Source organism: Salvia hispanica, chromosome 1, assembly GCF_029641045.1.
Source record: "Salvia hispanica isolate PSC_SH4W2 chromosome 1, Shi_PSC_v1, whole genome shotgun sequence".
Taxonomy (NCBI): Eukaryota; Viridiplantae; Streptophyta; class Magnoliopsida; order Lamiales; family Lamiaceae; genus Salvia; species Salvia hispanica.
The window spans coordinates 64,013,533-64,029,338 of NC_142692.1; the positions used below are offsets into that span (position 1 = coordinate 64,013,533).

General features: G+C 38.8%; 4 protein-coding genes across 4 annotated transcripts; 2 read left to right on the top strand and 2 right to left on the bottom strand.

Annotated features, from left to right (window-relative positions):
• Positions 1-2,773: 2,773 nt before the first annotated feature.
• On the bottom strand, positions 2,774-6,231 carry LOC125224580 (E3 ubiquitin-protein ligase RING1-like). Its single transcript, XM_048127997.2, has 2 exons — positions 5,170-6,231; positions 2,774-2,983 (listed from the first exon to the last, which is right to left on the bottom strand). Exon 1 carries the CDS (start codon positions 6,087-6,089, stop codon positions 5,172-5,174), a length of 918 nt encoding a protein of 305 aa, XP_047983954.1. The 5' UTR covers positions 6,090-6,231; the 3' UTR covers positions 2,774-2,983; positions 5,170-5,171.
• A 1,942-nt stretch (positions 6,232-8,173) lies between these two features.
• On the top strand, positions 8,174-10,487 carry THX (thioredoxin X). Its single transcript, XM_048125556.2, has 2 exons — positions 8,174-8,557; positions 9,981-10,487. The coding sequence occupies exons 1-2, from the start codon at positions 8,231-8,233 to the stop codon at positions 10,185-10,187; spliced, it is 534 nt and encodes a 177-aa protein (XP_047981513.1). The 5' UTR covers positions 8,174-8,230; the 3' UTR covers positions 10,188-10,487.
• Positions 10,488-10,576: 89 nt separating this feature from the next.
• Positions 10,577-12,342, bottom strand: LOC125222759 (Pentatricopeptide repeat (PPR) superfamily protein). Its single transcript, XM_048125550.2, has one exon. The coding sequence runs from the start codon at positions 12,203-12,205 to the stop codon at positions 10,619-10,621; it is 1,587 nt and encodes a 528-aa protein (XP_047981507.1). The 5' UTR covers positions 12,206-12,342; the 3' UTR covers positions 10,577-10,618.
• An 89-nt stretch (positions 12,343-12,431) lies between these two features.
• On the top strand, positions 12,432-15,625 carry LOC125222762 (E3 ubiquitin ligase BIG BROTHER-related-like). Its single transcript, XM_048125553.2, has 7 exons — positions 12,432-12,764; positions 13,192-13,531; positions 13,611-13,678; positions 14,399-14,440; positions 14,521-14,642; positions 14,768-14,876; positions 15,308-15,625. The coding sequence occupies exons 1-7, from the start codon at positions 12,576-12,578 to the stop codon at positions 15,356-15,358; spliced, it is 921 nt and encodes a 306-aa protein (XP_047981510.1). The 5' UTR covers positions 12,432-12,575; the 3' UTR covers positions 15,359-15,625.
• The last annotated feature ends 181 nt before the right edge of the window (positions 15,626-15,806 follow it).

The window sequence follows — 15,806 nt, forward strand, 5'->3', positions numbered from 1 at the left end:
GTAATTGCAAAGAAAGTCCCTCACAATTAATTAAAGACATGCAAATTTTGAGGGGTATAATTGGAAGAATGAACTTTTGGCATTTGATACTCTGATACATTGAATGTGGTCGGTCTTTTGCTTTTGGAAATGTTACAACTTACAGCTACACCATGAGAAATACTGCTCCATCGGTTCTAAGATAATAAGAAATGTTTGTTTTTGGGTACGAATATTAACAAATGGATAAAGTAAGAATGATGTTGAAAAAATAAAAATGACTCATTTTTGTTAGGATATCCCAATAAATATGATCTTGGAACACATGAAGTAATATTTTTCATTTAAATTATACTTCATTTGTTTGTCATTTATAGTCTCATTTTGATTCGACGTGGGTAATAATAAATTGTTTGATTTTTAAAAAAAATGGGAAACGAGTTAGTGGAATGTTACATATTAGTTTTATAATAGAATGTGAGTGTAATAATTTAGTTGAATGACGGGGTCTACTTATTTAAAATGGAAAAAAGAAATTGGAGCTTAAAATTACGGACATCCTGAAATGGCAAAATGAGACATTTTTTCACGGACATGAGTAGGACTAGTGATCGGATTTATTAAATTTAATTTATCAATTTTTTTCAAAAAAAATCACAATTTGGACTCCTTTTGTCATTTGGAACCACTACAAAAAAGCGCCCATCTGTGAGCACAATAGTGCTAGCAAACCTGTATTAAAGTGCTCGCAAACGTAAGTTTTGCTAGCAGATTGCGAGCACCAACTCTGCTAGCTAATTTGTTTACTAATTTGCGAGCACATGTATATTTCTGTCACGTTGCGAGCACCCTTTGCTCGCAAAATCCCTCACTTTTATTCCAGCTGGCAAAAAATGGGTGTAAATGAATATTGTTTTCGTGTATGCTTGCTAATCTGCTCGCAAACGTGCAAGCACAGACATGTGCTCGCAAAATAGTGGTCGCAAACATGTAGTGAACATTTGAATTGTGTTGAATATTGCATAATGTTACTATTGAACGCAATTCGAATGTATTCTATAAATTCATGTTATGTACTGTACAATTATTATCATAATGAAAGTGTAGACGCAAGACGACAAAAAAACGTCAAGTGCTAAGAATTTGATACAGATCCAACAAATTGGGACCAACTACACAGGAAAAGAAAGTTCCATGAATAAATCCTTATTCCTTTGATGAATAAATCAAACGAAAGTGCCTGTTTAGTTTTTATCTAAAATAATTACTTTGATGAATAAATCAAACGTGTCTCTTGCACTCTAGCATATTGTGTTGTTAACAATTAATTCAAATGAATAGTGTCTAATTTCGTTTTTTATAGTACTAATATTCTATTAGAAGCACTCTTGCAAACTAGATATTGTCATCAATACTTCAAACCATGAAATATATCAATAGTGTTGTCTTGAGGTTGGTTTCCATACTTGGCTTTGTACTCTCCCCAGAGCTGTTCCACGGGTTTCCCGAGCAACTCGACCCAATACGCGTCGTTGTATACATACCTCATCTTCTTGTTCAGTTTCGCGGTGAAACCTTCCAGCAAACTGTCACAATACTCCAAAAACCTCTCTGTCACTCCATACCCTGCATCCCACTTCTGACCTTCACCAGGTTTAGTATAAGTGTCCGGATCGTAGTAGCCCGACTTGACCATCACATAGTCTGCAGTCCCCTCCGTGAGGCCACCCGGGGCTCCAAATTATGAACACATGAGTCATCTCATGAAACAGTAGTGAAGTGAACATCCACTTTGAAATTGATGTAGGGCGGTATATGTCGTACAGTGCTGAGGCACTGACGTTAACGTTGTCACCGTTTTTGTATGCGTAGCCCGGGAATTCGGAGATGTATACATTTAAAACAGGGACATCCCTTCTATCTTCGGGGCTATTTTCTTCAAAGACTTGGTAAATGAAATCGTTGATGGTTGGCATGATTGATAATGTGAAGTCAACACCGATTTCTTTGTCGAATAGTTGGCCCCCCTGGGTGTTGGGGACCGTGTTCGTCTAGATGTATTGGGTTGCATGACTGTGTTGTACTAGGCATGATAGAAGAAGAGAAGCATGGATGAGAAAAATGCAATGGCTTTTATTCATGATTGATGATTGATTATCAAGGCAAATTTTGTTTAAGTTTGTGTGCTATGTGAGTTCCTTGCATGGTTGGGATATGTATATGTACAGAAACTATTAGGCTAATTAAATGTGGTCTCATAAATTGTGTTTATATCTAGGATATTAATACGTAATTTCTGTTACCAAATATTGATGTATTTAATACCCATAACATTTTTGTAATAAAGTGACGTAGTTCTGTAATGTCAACAGTTATAAAAACATGACAATAATAAGCTACAAGACATTCTTATTCTCTAAATTAGACTTTGATTCCACCATTTGTTCCACAAGTTCTTCTAAGACATTTCAAAAAAGAACATATCAACTTGAATGTTATTGAAAGGTTTTCAATGAAGGCAAGTACTAGTAATTGCCACATTTGGCATTGTGATAGATATGAGCCACTAATCCATCTTTCAGTAAGATTCATAACTATCTTCACTCTTAAACAGTCGCTACTCGATATCTACTTCACTCTTACCAAACATGGATTTCCATCCGTAGATGAGTTATCACCCCTACCAAACATGGCTACCGAAAAAAAATTAATATGCTATTAGTGATGCTGCTGTTTCAGGTTGAGAAATAACTTGTTACCAGATGGATATAAGTTATATAACCAAAAGCGATACTTTAACATGATTATAGAGATTTCACTATACAAAAATGGCATGAAACGTGCTGAGTTTACTTGAGTAAGAATATGTAACAAAAAAAAAAAACTGATGGTTATTATGTAATCATGCAAGTAATCCCTCTATCTATCCATCGTTACAAGCACAAACATTGTTCTCCATCAAGCGCAAAATAAGCTATCATCAACTTCATCCACATCATAAAAGCTGCCAAACAGGAACAGAAAAACTACGGTTAGTATATTATATAGTAAACACGGCAGTTTAATGAATCTTACGACATTCTTCAAAATAATTTTTGATGAAGCATGCAGCACAGGGCGAAGATTCAATAAAATGACAGTATGTAGCAAGAAGCTCAAACTAATGGTTTTTCATAACATACCACAGACTACAAATCTATAAGAAAAGTAATAAGATAGTACCAAAGTATTCATTTAGGTAATAATTGAGTCGCTTAAAAGGCAATAATAATTCTTCCTTTCGGGCCAGTTTAGTTTTCATCCATCTTCCCATGCCACTCAGTCATACTTAACCACCTGGAAATATTTTTTTTCTTTCCTGTTTTTTGCAGCCAAAGAATGGCTCAGCATACTGGCACAAAAATCCGAAGGTGGGGGATAGCAAGGCGACAAGAATAAGGAGACTAGAGCATTAAATGGATTCTGTTTTAAGATATCTAAAACTTGGATGACATGCATAAAGGATTCCTCAGCCGATCACACTATCAGAAAATTCTGTAGAACATCATACTTCCTAACTAGTAGACTGTTAGGTGCCAAACAATGAGAATAAGCTCATACAAGTCTATTGCGAACTACCCTAAGGATCTAGAGATGCCTCATCTTTTATTTCTAAATATTATTACTCATCTCATCCTGGAGCTCCATACACAATTTTCAGTTTCAGTTCATTGCTTCTGCCCCTAAGGCATTCATAGATTGAATACCTCCAAGAATTTTAGAATTTCATAACATCCAAGTTTAATACAAAGACATTGACATGAACTATAGTTGAAAATTCCCTGAACTATCACTGTTTATCTGTTTCACAAAGGCAGGAAATAATAACCATACACAATAACAATGGCCAAGTAGCTCCTGAAAGCAATATATTAAAGTAACATATATTAACATAGCTCCTGAAAGCGATATATTAAATTCCCTGAACTATCACTGTTTATCTGTTTCACAAAGGCATGAAATAATAGCCATACACAATAACAATGGCCAAGTAGCTCCTGAAAGCGATATATTAAAGTAACATATATAAAGGAAACCAGAAAGTTACATTAGGCACCATTACATTTTCATGGCAGCACTATCTCAAAATATTTAACTAGTACTCCCTCCGTCCCACTTTAGGAGTCCCGGTTGAGTTCGGCACGGGTTTTAAGAAATATATAGGAAAGTTGGTGAAAAAAAATAGTGGAACGTGGGTCCTACTTTTATATATTAGTTTTATAATACAATGTGAGTGGAAAAAGGTGAGTGGAATGTGGGGCCTATTACCAACTATGGAATATTCTAACCTGGACTCCTAAAGTGGGATGCCCAAAAGTAGTAAACCGGGACTCCTAAAGTGGAATGGAGGGAGTAGTATTTAAGATGAGCTTGGTACATATCTTAAGGAAAACTTGGCATCTGAAACAAGTAACCCATACAAGGTTCTTGTAAGACAATTTTGGTATTAATTACTCTCACATCTCTCATATAAAGACTTTATTGCTTTTTTCCCACACTGAGGAAGGTCTTCTTGCAACAAGATGAAAGATATTTTCCCAAGGTAATGTTCTAACATCATGCAAATATGGGCAATCTGCAGTAGTTCTCATATTGCAGGTGCACTGCATGATAAATAATGGGATTGGATAATCTCAGAAGCGAAAAAGTGACATAAGTGGTTAAACCAGAGATCAGAATAAAGGAGTAGTTTCTACGGAAAAAGCATTTACCAATGAGCAATTTGATAGTTATAATAGCTGGAATACACACCGTGTATTCACAAGTTCCAGCAGGTACTAAGCATGCAGTTTCATTTGGTTGAAGTCGTTCAAGTAACAATGTTATAACAATTGTTCTATGCTTATGTAGTTATGTTGTGTCTCCCTACTCCTATTTCAATTTAAGTTTCTAAAATCAACTTATGCATTCAAAAGAGTTTACTATTAATTTTCACACGATCCATATGCAACTAGTCTTATTCTAATTTCCATAGTGCTGTTTATATGATAATAAGAGTCATTCAGAATTTCGGATAAACACATTCTTAAATACTACTACTATCATACACAAATTATAGCACATCAGCAAGAAGCCCAACCAAGGGGCAAAAAAATAGCCATTGAATTATGCATAGAATTGGATTCAATAACTTTAGATCAAAATCCTTACGTTTAACTCCGCCACTGATTGTTCCGGCTGCCACCTTCACTACCTGAATCTGACCCTCCAAACAGCCAAGGAAATGATATGGTCATCCTCCTCTCCACAGTCCTCTGCCCATCAGAACCCCCAGCTGCATCCCCATCACCACCGTTGCCACCCCGAGGAACTCCATTCCTGCTCTCATAGTCCGCATCATCGGTAGGAAGCTCGTAGCGACACACAGGGCACGAATTATGCAACTCCAGCCAGGGCAGAATGCAATCATCGTGATAGACATGCTTGCAAGGCATCTGCTTGACAACAGTCCCCAATTCCAAATCATCCTTGCACACCGCACACTGCGCCAGGTCCGATTTCAGCATGCCCTCGTCCACATTAACGCTCGGAAGCGCTTGGACAGCAGACTTAGAGGCCGGAGGCGTGCCGTATCGATTGGGATCGTTCTCGGACAATTGCTGGATCAACTGCTCGAATCCAGGGCCCATGAAATAGTCGCCGAGGTTCGTGGCGAGAGGGAATCCGGAAGCAGGCGACGGATGGTCGTCGAAGACGAACTGATAGTCAATGCCGCTGGCACGGTGATTGGCGAGGTAGTTCATGATGTAGAGAAGCGGGTCGAAGGCATCCTGGCCGAAGGAGGACTCAGGGGCGGCCCTAGGCGGGCGGGAGAGAGGGCTAGGGTTTGTTGTTGCTGCGGAAGGGAGTAAATGGGAGAGGAAGAGGGAGAGGGGATCGGAGAGGAGGGGGTCCGGGGCGGGGGTAGGGTTAGGGTTAGGGTTTTGGAATTCTTCGACGAAGCCGGAGTTGCAGGAGGGGCAGAGGATGTCGCCGGCGGGGGAGGGGGTGATGGTGACGGTGCGCTGGCATTGGTGGCAGAAGAACATCTGCGGGCCGCCTTCCGCCACCGTGACGCCGCTGGAGGACATATTTGTGACGGAAAAACGGAAAAGGGGGCGGAAGATTCAATGATGTTTGGATTTGGATTGCGATGTAACGTATGAATCCAGCGAATTTCGGATTTGGGCTTTTTACAGGAGAGGAATATGTTTTTTAGGGTGATTTTGTTCAAGCTTTTCACCCTTACACGAATGATCATTATATTAGTATTAAAATATAAATTGATTACCCCAATTCTGCCAATTACCTTACCCTAATAATACTAGTGCTATGTATGATCAAATTAAGTAGGTAGTATTATTATTATTATTTGTATTTAAAAAATCATACTTAAATCATGTGATCAGGTTTATATCTTGTAATATTGAATTTTAATCGAGTACTATGTTTATCATGTAAATTAAGTTTAATCGCATAATTTTAGGTTTTTATTGTGTAATATCATGTTCTAGTTGTTATCACGTAAATCTGATTTTTATTATGTTGTGTCAACTCATATTATATTATATCGTTATACTTATATTGCACTGAACATGTTTGTGACTATGATTCATAGTCAGTTGAACACTTGTTCTATGAACTAACTTTCAAAGATATTAAATTCATGTGGAAGCGCGGGAATACAAGATCATGTACTATATAAACTTACCTAAATCCATTGTCAAATTATCCTCTGAACAATTCAAATTCAACGACACATCAATTGATTAGTCCATCCAAAGTCTATGTTAAAGATACGATAAACAAGGATTAAACATCTATAACGATATAGGCCTCTAAAGTGATAGATTCCAACATAAAAACATCAACGATGTTAAGATGTGAATTCAAAGGTGTATATACATTCATGCAAGTCAAGTCACAACTTGGAGCACTATTGAGAGTTTAGCCTAAACACATGGTAGAAATCACAATGAAAACCATAGGAAGCATGCTCTCGTTGAGTGAAATTGAGATTTGGAGACGGATCGTCGGAATGTTGGCCTGAATTTATTCCTTCCCTTCTTTTCTCCTCTTTTTCTCTCTTTTCCTCCCTCTTTTCTCGTATGGAATATCTGAATATCCTCCAAAAACCGCTCCAGAAACCAATTTGAAAACTGAAATCTGGTAGTTTCTGATAAAAACACCCGACCCAAGCGAAATGGTGCCAACCCGGGCGTTTTCGATGCCAACCCGGGCGTTTCTACTGGATCTGGGCGTTTTTCGCCGGGTTTACATTGCTCCGTGCAGCCTTCATCAAATGACCATAACCTATTTATCCGAGTTCTGATTGAGGTGTACAAGATTACCACTCGAAGTTATTTCAAAGACGAAGATAACAGATAAAATAATTCGGACATTGTCTTGATAGGGAACAGACAATTTGAATCAGACCCCACCACTTTGGCTCATTGTATGCCTTCACTTCACATGTACATCTATCAACTAATATATAATAATCAAACTTCAATGATTAATTGATAGATGATTTAAACATACAAAAATAGGAGAAACTTGGAGTAGAATTAACATTATTTGATTTACAACAATTCGTCCGCGAATAAGAGTCTTAGTTAATAATTACCATAAATGATAAAGAGGCTCCACATTCCACTCACATATCATTTAAAACTAATACTATAAGCAAGTGAGATTCATATTCCACTAACTTTCTTCCACTCACTTTTCTTAACATCTCTTATAACCTATGCCGAAAAGAAATGAGACTGATATTCACGGACGGAGGGAGTATCAGGTTTTAATCGTGTAATATTGGGTTCAGGTCGTTATCGTGTCATGTCAACCCATATTTTATTGTGTCGTTAACATGTTCGTGCCGGGTTCGGGTCGTGTTCAGGTTTAAAGGTAGCAGGTTGGGTTTGTATTCGAATTGACAATTTCTTTAACAGGTCAGGTTAGGGTTAGGTTTTATTGGATTGGGATCGTAGTACATGAAAAATAAATGCATGGAAAAAACAATTGAGTGGGATGATATAGATATTGTACATCACATAATTTGAGAGTATATAACAAAATTATTATCATAAATATTTTTAATGAATAAAGTGGAAGCAGAGGCTAACGAAAATGAACAGTTTAATAATAATGGATATATATAAGAAAATGAGCGCCACTCAAAGGGCTTCAGATAGCCACATCATCAATCTTCTCTCTTCCTCCTCCTTCCACCATGACCATCGCATTTGCCCCAACTTCCAAACCGCTCCCGCCGGTGCGTGCAATTACTGCCGCAGCCACTAGCGCCTACAACGCTTCCTCCTCTTATACTCCCTGCTCTTCTTCATTCAGCAACCGCAGCCAGATTCGGTTGCGAAACGAGAGAAAATCGTCGCCGCTTTTAATAAAGTGTGGCGGCGGTGGCGCAGTGCAAGAGATTGATGAGAGTCAATTCGCCGACGTCGTTTTGAAGTCTACGTGCCCTGTCCTTGTGGAGTTCGTCGCTACGTGGTGTGGTCCCTGCCGTTTGGTTGCTCCAGCGGTTCAATCACTTGCTAAGGTGAGCTGGAATAATTCATCTGAATTGAGTTCTCAAATTATGCATTTGTGGTTTTTTTGCTGACTGAAATTCCCTAAGTACTTGATTTCGCACAATTCAACCTCAGATTTTACAGTATGGTGTTTGCTGTAACAGCTATCTGTTCTATGAAATGAAATCAAGCATTATTTTGTTAATTAAGTAAGCTATTAAACTTGGAATGTTTATATGCATATTCATACCCGATTGTGCGAATCATTTATTGCAATTATCCTGCTGAATTGACCGTTTATATTGCTGTTAAAAGATCAGTTCCTGGCTGCTGGTATTCATATTGTTCTAGTTCCTTGAAGATTGATCATAGCTGCTGTGTTATGTTAACCATCTTGCTTCCTCTGTTAGGGCATGCACATACCCATACCTGTTAAACAGAATCTGGCTGATAAAAAGGACTCTTGATTGGCTTAAGAAACTTTGATATTTTGTTAAATTAGGATAAGCCAGACGCCAGATGAAGGAGATAGATAATTTACACAATGTCGTGAGTCGTAACCAACTAAAATGAAGCCATGTTAAGAGTTGAGGGCTTTTAGAAATAATGTGCTCTACAATTGAGGTCTAGTGAACATTATGGACAAAATTAATCTTGCCTGCTTCAACGAGGCAGTGATATAGCTCCTCTATACATATTGCAGAAAGCAAAATGTTTTCTATAACTTCAGCTCAGAGTTCATATCCATCTTCTATTCCCCATACGTGACTCATCCTATAGGTTTTTTGGTGAAACATGGATAATTTGTCCGGTTGGCATTGGTAGGGCTGTGAAGATGTGGCATAACGGGCTATAGATGTGAGGTGTGTAATTTTAGTCGCATCCTTACAAAGATAGCTTCTGTAATTAGTGACTCATTAGCATTCCTATTTAACTAATCCATACTCATAGGGGGCGTTCGGTTGCCAAGATTAAATCCCATGATTATATATGTATCATGTTTGGTTCATAAGATTGAACCCTACAACTTAATCCTAGATGGATAGTCTCATGATAATTAGTCATAGCCTCCCCCTCCAACTAAAATAATCCCACAACTTAATCCTGTTCTCATGATTATTAGTCATGGAAACCGAACGCCACAATAATATAGATACTTGAAATCTCCCTTGTATATTAAATTTTTTTGTTGTACATTAGGTAGATTTTTCTTTCCTGCATTATAAATGTATCTTAAATCTGCTTCTTTGGAGATGCATCTGCTTGGGATTGTATATGTGCAACTTGTTCTTTTCCTCATACAAGTGCCTTGTGAGGTGTAACTAACACCATTTAGAAATTAAATACTTATATAAACAGTCTCCCTGATGAAGCTTAATGGAAAATGAATTGTATTTAGTTCATAATATTAGGAATTGACTTTACTTCCTTGATCATTCTATGCAACTCTAGGAATATGAGAGCAAACTGACAATCGTGAAGGTCGATCATGATGCAAACCCTGGACTGATTGAGGAATACAAGGTGTATGGGTTGCCTGCATTGATCATGTTCCAGAATGGAAAGGAAATTCCTGAGAGCAGGAGGGAGGGTGCAATAAGCAAGAGTAAACTTAAAGAGTATATAGATAAATATCTAGAATCAGTATCTGTTGTTTAGAGTTCACAGCTCAACTGCTTTTCCTGCCGGTGTGTTCCGAACGAAGATGAGATATTTCGCTGCTCTGGTGGACAGATTGTTCTTCCGTAAACTGTATTCAATCCGACCCTCTTACAGCTAAAGTAGATGCCGCCATATGTTTATGTTGTATATTTCCTTGAGCTGTTTATAGGCGGAAATGTCCAGTAACATAGTATTTGAATAAAGTGGATTCTGCATATTGCGTTGTATGAATCTATACAATGGCTTTTGTAAGTGAACTGTATTATGCTAATAAAATAATTTTGGTACTTATATAAACATTTTAAATGTTACTACTATTATTTTATTCCAATCTGAGAATGAATAATCTCGATTGTAAGCAGAAAGAATTGGCAGTTGTTGGTCTATTATACCTACATAAAAAGATAATCAAAAACTTTAACAAGTCCTCAGTTTAAACTACTTACAAAATCTTGTCTTTCAGAATCATCTGATTTTAATTTTATCTCTTCACCAATCACAACCAACATCAAATAAATCTCCTCTATTTCAGGATGTGCCTTATCATGAGCAGTAAATCTATGAAGAACTCCACAAACCTCCACACAGCTATGACCAGGGGACTTCCTCACGCCTCTTGACTCCATGGCTTCTCTAGTGCTCCTCGCTTTGTCCCATCGCCTCACCACAGCATACACATTCGACAGCCCAATATACCGGCCATCGTGAGCAGGGTCCAACTCAACAAGCCTCTTCCCCACTATCTCAGCAAGATCAAACTCTCTATGGTTTATGCAGCCATTCAGTAACGCCCCTAAAGTCGATGGGGTTGGTTCCATCGGCATTTCACAAACAAGCTGGCATGCTTCGTCTAGACGCCCTGCTCGCGCTAGAACATCCACCATGCAAGCATAATGCTCACTCTTTGGCACCATGCCCTCCCTTGTTATAGACTTGAAATATCCCCACGCCTCGTCCACAAGGCCTCCGTGGGCGCAGGCGCTCATCAAGCACAAGTAAGTGATCTCGTCTGGTCTGATTCCCAAATCCTGCATCTCGGCATAAATTCCTAGCGCCTCTGAGGTAAGGCCGTGAGTGGCAAGCCCTCCAATCACGGCGTTCCACAGCAAAACATCAGTCTTTCTTGTTTTGACCTCGTGAAACAAGACCAACGCCTCGCTGATAGCTCCACACTTCACATACATGTCCACGAGGGAGGTCCTCAACACGAGAGTCAGAGGGAGGCCTTCCTCGGCTATGTATTGGTGCATAGCTCTCCCTTGCTCGAGTGCACCGAGGTGAGAGCAAGCGCATAAAACGCTAACCATTGTCACATCATTCGCCTTCGGGCCGTCAGCTCTCATCGCCTCAAAAACCACCAGTGCTTCCTTGTGATCGCCGTCCTTGACATAGCCATCAATCAGAGCGCTCCACGACACGATGTCCCTTTCAGGCATTTCGTCGAACACTAGCCTCATCGAGCTCACATCCCCGGATTTGGCATACCCATCCAGCATTGAATTCCAAGAAACGAAATTCCTCATCGGCATTTCGTCGAACACCTTCCTCGCACTCGCCGCTTCACCGGCAGATCCATACATATGAATAAAGGAATTGCAAATGAATAAATCGGAGGCAAGGCCACTTCTCAACACATGGGCATGGATACACCCACCGGCTTTCCGGTCCGAGAGGCGGGCCGCCGCCTTAGCGAGAAAAGGGTACGTGAGATAGTCGGGGACGACGGCATTCAGCAACATTTTGGCGAAAATGAGGAAGCATTTAGCTGGGTTACTGCTGTTGGCGAAGCCCCGTATGAGTGCATTGTAGTGGAAGAGCGTGGGGTTGGAGAGGTGAAGGAAAAAGCGGTGAGCATAGTTGATGTCGGATGAAGCAGAAGTTGCAGCGAAGGAGAGGATCTTCCACGAAAAAGGGTCGATTTTGGAGAGACCCGAGGTTGTTAGCAGCGCATGAATTTGCTTTAGACGAGACCAGGATTTGCAGTTATCGAGCAAAGCTCTGAAGCATTCTACCATTCGCAGGGATGAGAGGGGGAGGAAGTGAAATTGCTTCAACTAATCAGCAAAATAATTTTTCATATGATTAGATTAAGAAAATGGAAAAGGCCAAAAACACCCTAATAATTTTTCAAAATTATCCCTAGGTGAGAATATTGGAAGTTTAGCATAAAAAAATTGGGTTTTTTATAAGATAGATTCGAATTGGTGGGTAATGATTTTGAACACTCCAAAAGCAACCGCACCGCTTTCTTCTACGTCTCTCTCAGTTTATTGTTTAATTCGATTTTGATTTTTCCTTCCCTTCCGTTACCCTCCACATTTCATCCTCTCCCTTGCTTTTACAATTCAAGATTTTCTCCAATTACAATTTTCTGTTGAACAAGAAATGGACGACTCCAATGCCAATGCCAAAGCTCCCGCTGACACCGCCGCCTCCGCCGAAGGAGAACAAAACCCTACCAACAGTCCGCCTAATGGAGGCGACGGCGCCGACAATCTCAGCCGGAGAACTCCGTTTACGAACCTCAGTCAAGTCGATGCGGATCTCGCCCTTGCCCGTACTCTCCAGGAGCAGGTTTTTGTTTCTTCGGCTCTTGTCTTTTTTCTGCTACCGATTCCCAATCATTTAGAATTTTTTTTGGTTCCTATCTTTCTTATCTTTTGGAGTATTTGGTTTCTCTCACGTTTTTTTGGTTAATTTGATTCACCATTTTAGATTGAGGATATTCCCTGTCTCTGCATTAGAAATGTTTGTTCCGATTTTTATCGTGTGTGATTAAGCTTCGCTTCAAATTAGTCACACAGTTATTCAAAAAATTGAATGAATCTTGAGTTTCTGTGCATCTGCAACTGTTTTTGTAATTGTGTTGTTCTATCCATAATTATTTATGATGAATGCATTTTATTTATACTATGTAAAGTATTAGTATATCATAAAGAGAAGTGAATTGCACTTTGTGTGTTAGCATTCTGAAACTGAAATTGATCTACTTTTTGGGCAGGAGAGAGCTTATATGATGTTGGCAATGGGTGGTGGTGATGGCATTCCTTATGGAAGCTGGGGAGATGATAGTTATGGGCATGAAAATGCAATTTATGATGATGATTATGATGATGCTGGTGAAGAGGATTATGATGGTTCTGGTGTAGAGGTGGATGATGATGAATCAGAAGATGCTTTTGATGTCCACGCTCGTGGTGAAGGAGTAGAAGATGATAATCACCCAGCAGAAATGGATCCCGCTTCGTTTTCCAGTGACGAGGCCTTTGCTAGAGCGTTGCAAGATGCTGAAGAACGGGAAATGGCAGCCAGAATGTTGGCACTATCAGGGATAAATGAGAGTAGGAGTCAGATCTTTATTTGATTAATTATCATTTTCATGGAACTATAGAGAATTAAAATCTCTCTGGTGATTTGCAGTGGTTGTTGGGGATGATGAAGACGTGGATGAAGATGAAGATGAAGATGAGCAAGCTGGAATTCTTCCGGTACTTCTGCCATGTTTCTTTCTGTTTCATGTTTTTATTACTTGTGGGTGGGTGGATAAATATAATATTTTCGAGCTGGATTTTCTTGTTTTCTGTAATTTTGGATAGTTGTCTTATATTCCTAATGTGCACATATTTTATGTTGAAAATTATTTGACCTGATTAAATGTGGGCATAACTACCTTGTTAATGCTATTTTATAGTACTTGAATAGGGAAGTGTGAATAGCTATAGATTCTATTCATGAAGGGTACTGGATAAAAGCAAGAGGAAGGGTAATGCTAAGCTCCTATCAGGCACAAAATTAGAAGAGAGGAGTGATGGGGTGGGAGGAAAATGGGAATATAAAAAATGGTCCATGTAGGGGAATGTTTCTCCTCCAGTAATTTCCATCCCCCAAATGTGGGAAGCAATACTCATTTCCCACTCTTATAAGTCCTGCTCCCCCAAAACTGTAAAGCCTCACTTAAATATGGACTGCATTTACGATCCATGACGTGAACTGTGTCAAAATAACTATTTCTAAGTAGATTATTTGGGAGTCGACTGTAGATAATTTTATTGCTTCATTCATTGTAAAGACTAAAGAGCAGTCCAACTTTTGAATTATGTCATTATTGTCTTAGTTATTTTACACTGAAGTTGTTAAATTATGTTACTAATCCTATTGAGAGTTTTCAAGATATGTTATGTATGCCTGACTTGGTAATTCATGTTTAGGATACATGGGACGAGGTTGATCCTGATGAACTCTCGTATGAGGTAAATTGGAATGCTCTTTCCTGTTCTCTTTCTTGTTGTGCACGCTGTACTTTGATATCATGGTTGACTTAATTTTGCAGGAGTTGATTGCATTAGGAGAAGTTGTTGGAACAGAGAGCAGGGGTCTTTCTGCAGATACTATAGCTTCTTTGGCTTCTGTCAACTATAAATCACAAGACACTCAGGAAGGGATCAGTGATTCGTAAGTAAAAATCTCTTGCTTTTACCAAACCCCATTCCACCATTTGCTTTTCTCCCCACCTTCTAGATTCATCTTTCACGTATGGTTTGCCAATACATTAATAGCAATATTCCTGTGTTCCTCAGCTGTGTAATATGTAGATTGGACTATGAGGATGGCGATGCATTGACTGTTCTCTCTTGCAAACATTTATATCATCCAGAATGTATTAACAATTGGTTACAAATCAACAAGGTATACTCTTTTATATGAAAGCTTGTGTACTGTTTTAGGTGCTTCTGCCTGTATGCTTCTTGAACCTTCGTTGCATTAATCCAACATTAAGCTCGTGAACCTTAGTGCAAAATTAATGACAAGATGCTTTGAACAGTGTTAGTAGTTATCCCATGAGATGGTCGGGTGTTTGAGAGTCTGATCCATAGGTAGATTGCTGATTGCATTGTCTACTGAAATAAGAAAGGAATCTATAGGAACATGGTTTTGCTCTAGAAAACTCTCTTTTAGTGGTTGCTATATTGGTAGCCTAGGGGCAGTTTTTCTCATATGAGTTGAGATTGTTTACTTCTGAGTTGCTTATATTCTTTTACTGTCTGCCAGTTTGTTTAACTTCGAGTTGCTTATATGCTTGTGCATGGATATTATGATAAAGAATAATGTGTGTGTAGGTTTGTCCCGTGTGCAGCACTGAAGTATCGAACTCTTCAGGAAAAAGCTAGTAGACTCGATCAGCAACAGCAAGCTCAGTTGTCTTATATTTATATACTAGTATGATGCATTCAAGCTTTGTCTCTTATTTGTATCATCATTTCACATGTTTCTTGGCAACATAATGTTAGCTTCTCTAGTTTCTTACACTTAGTTATGTTTATGAATTCTTTGATAGTTCAGATTATTACAGAACTTCCTATAGTGAAAATTATAGTGTAGTTGGTAATTTACTTGTTGCACTCTGCTTTTTGTGGAAATGCATCTGTTGCCTATTACTCCGACCTTTGTCCATTTTTGTGTCATTTTTAAAGTGATTTTCATCGGTCCAAATAAAATATTCTACCTATCAAAATATGATATTGTAATGTTAAAAATATCGAGCAAAAAGTATACTACCTCCGACCTTGAAATATAGTACTACTACTACAAATTATGTATTGATCACTTGAGCTTTGT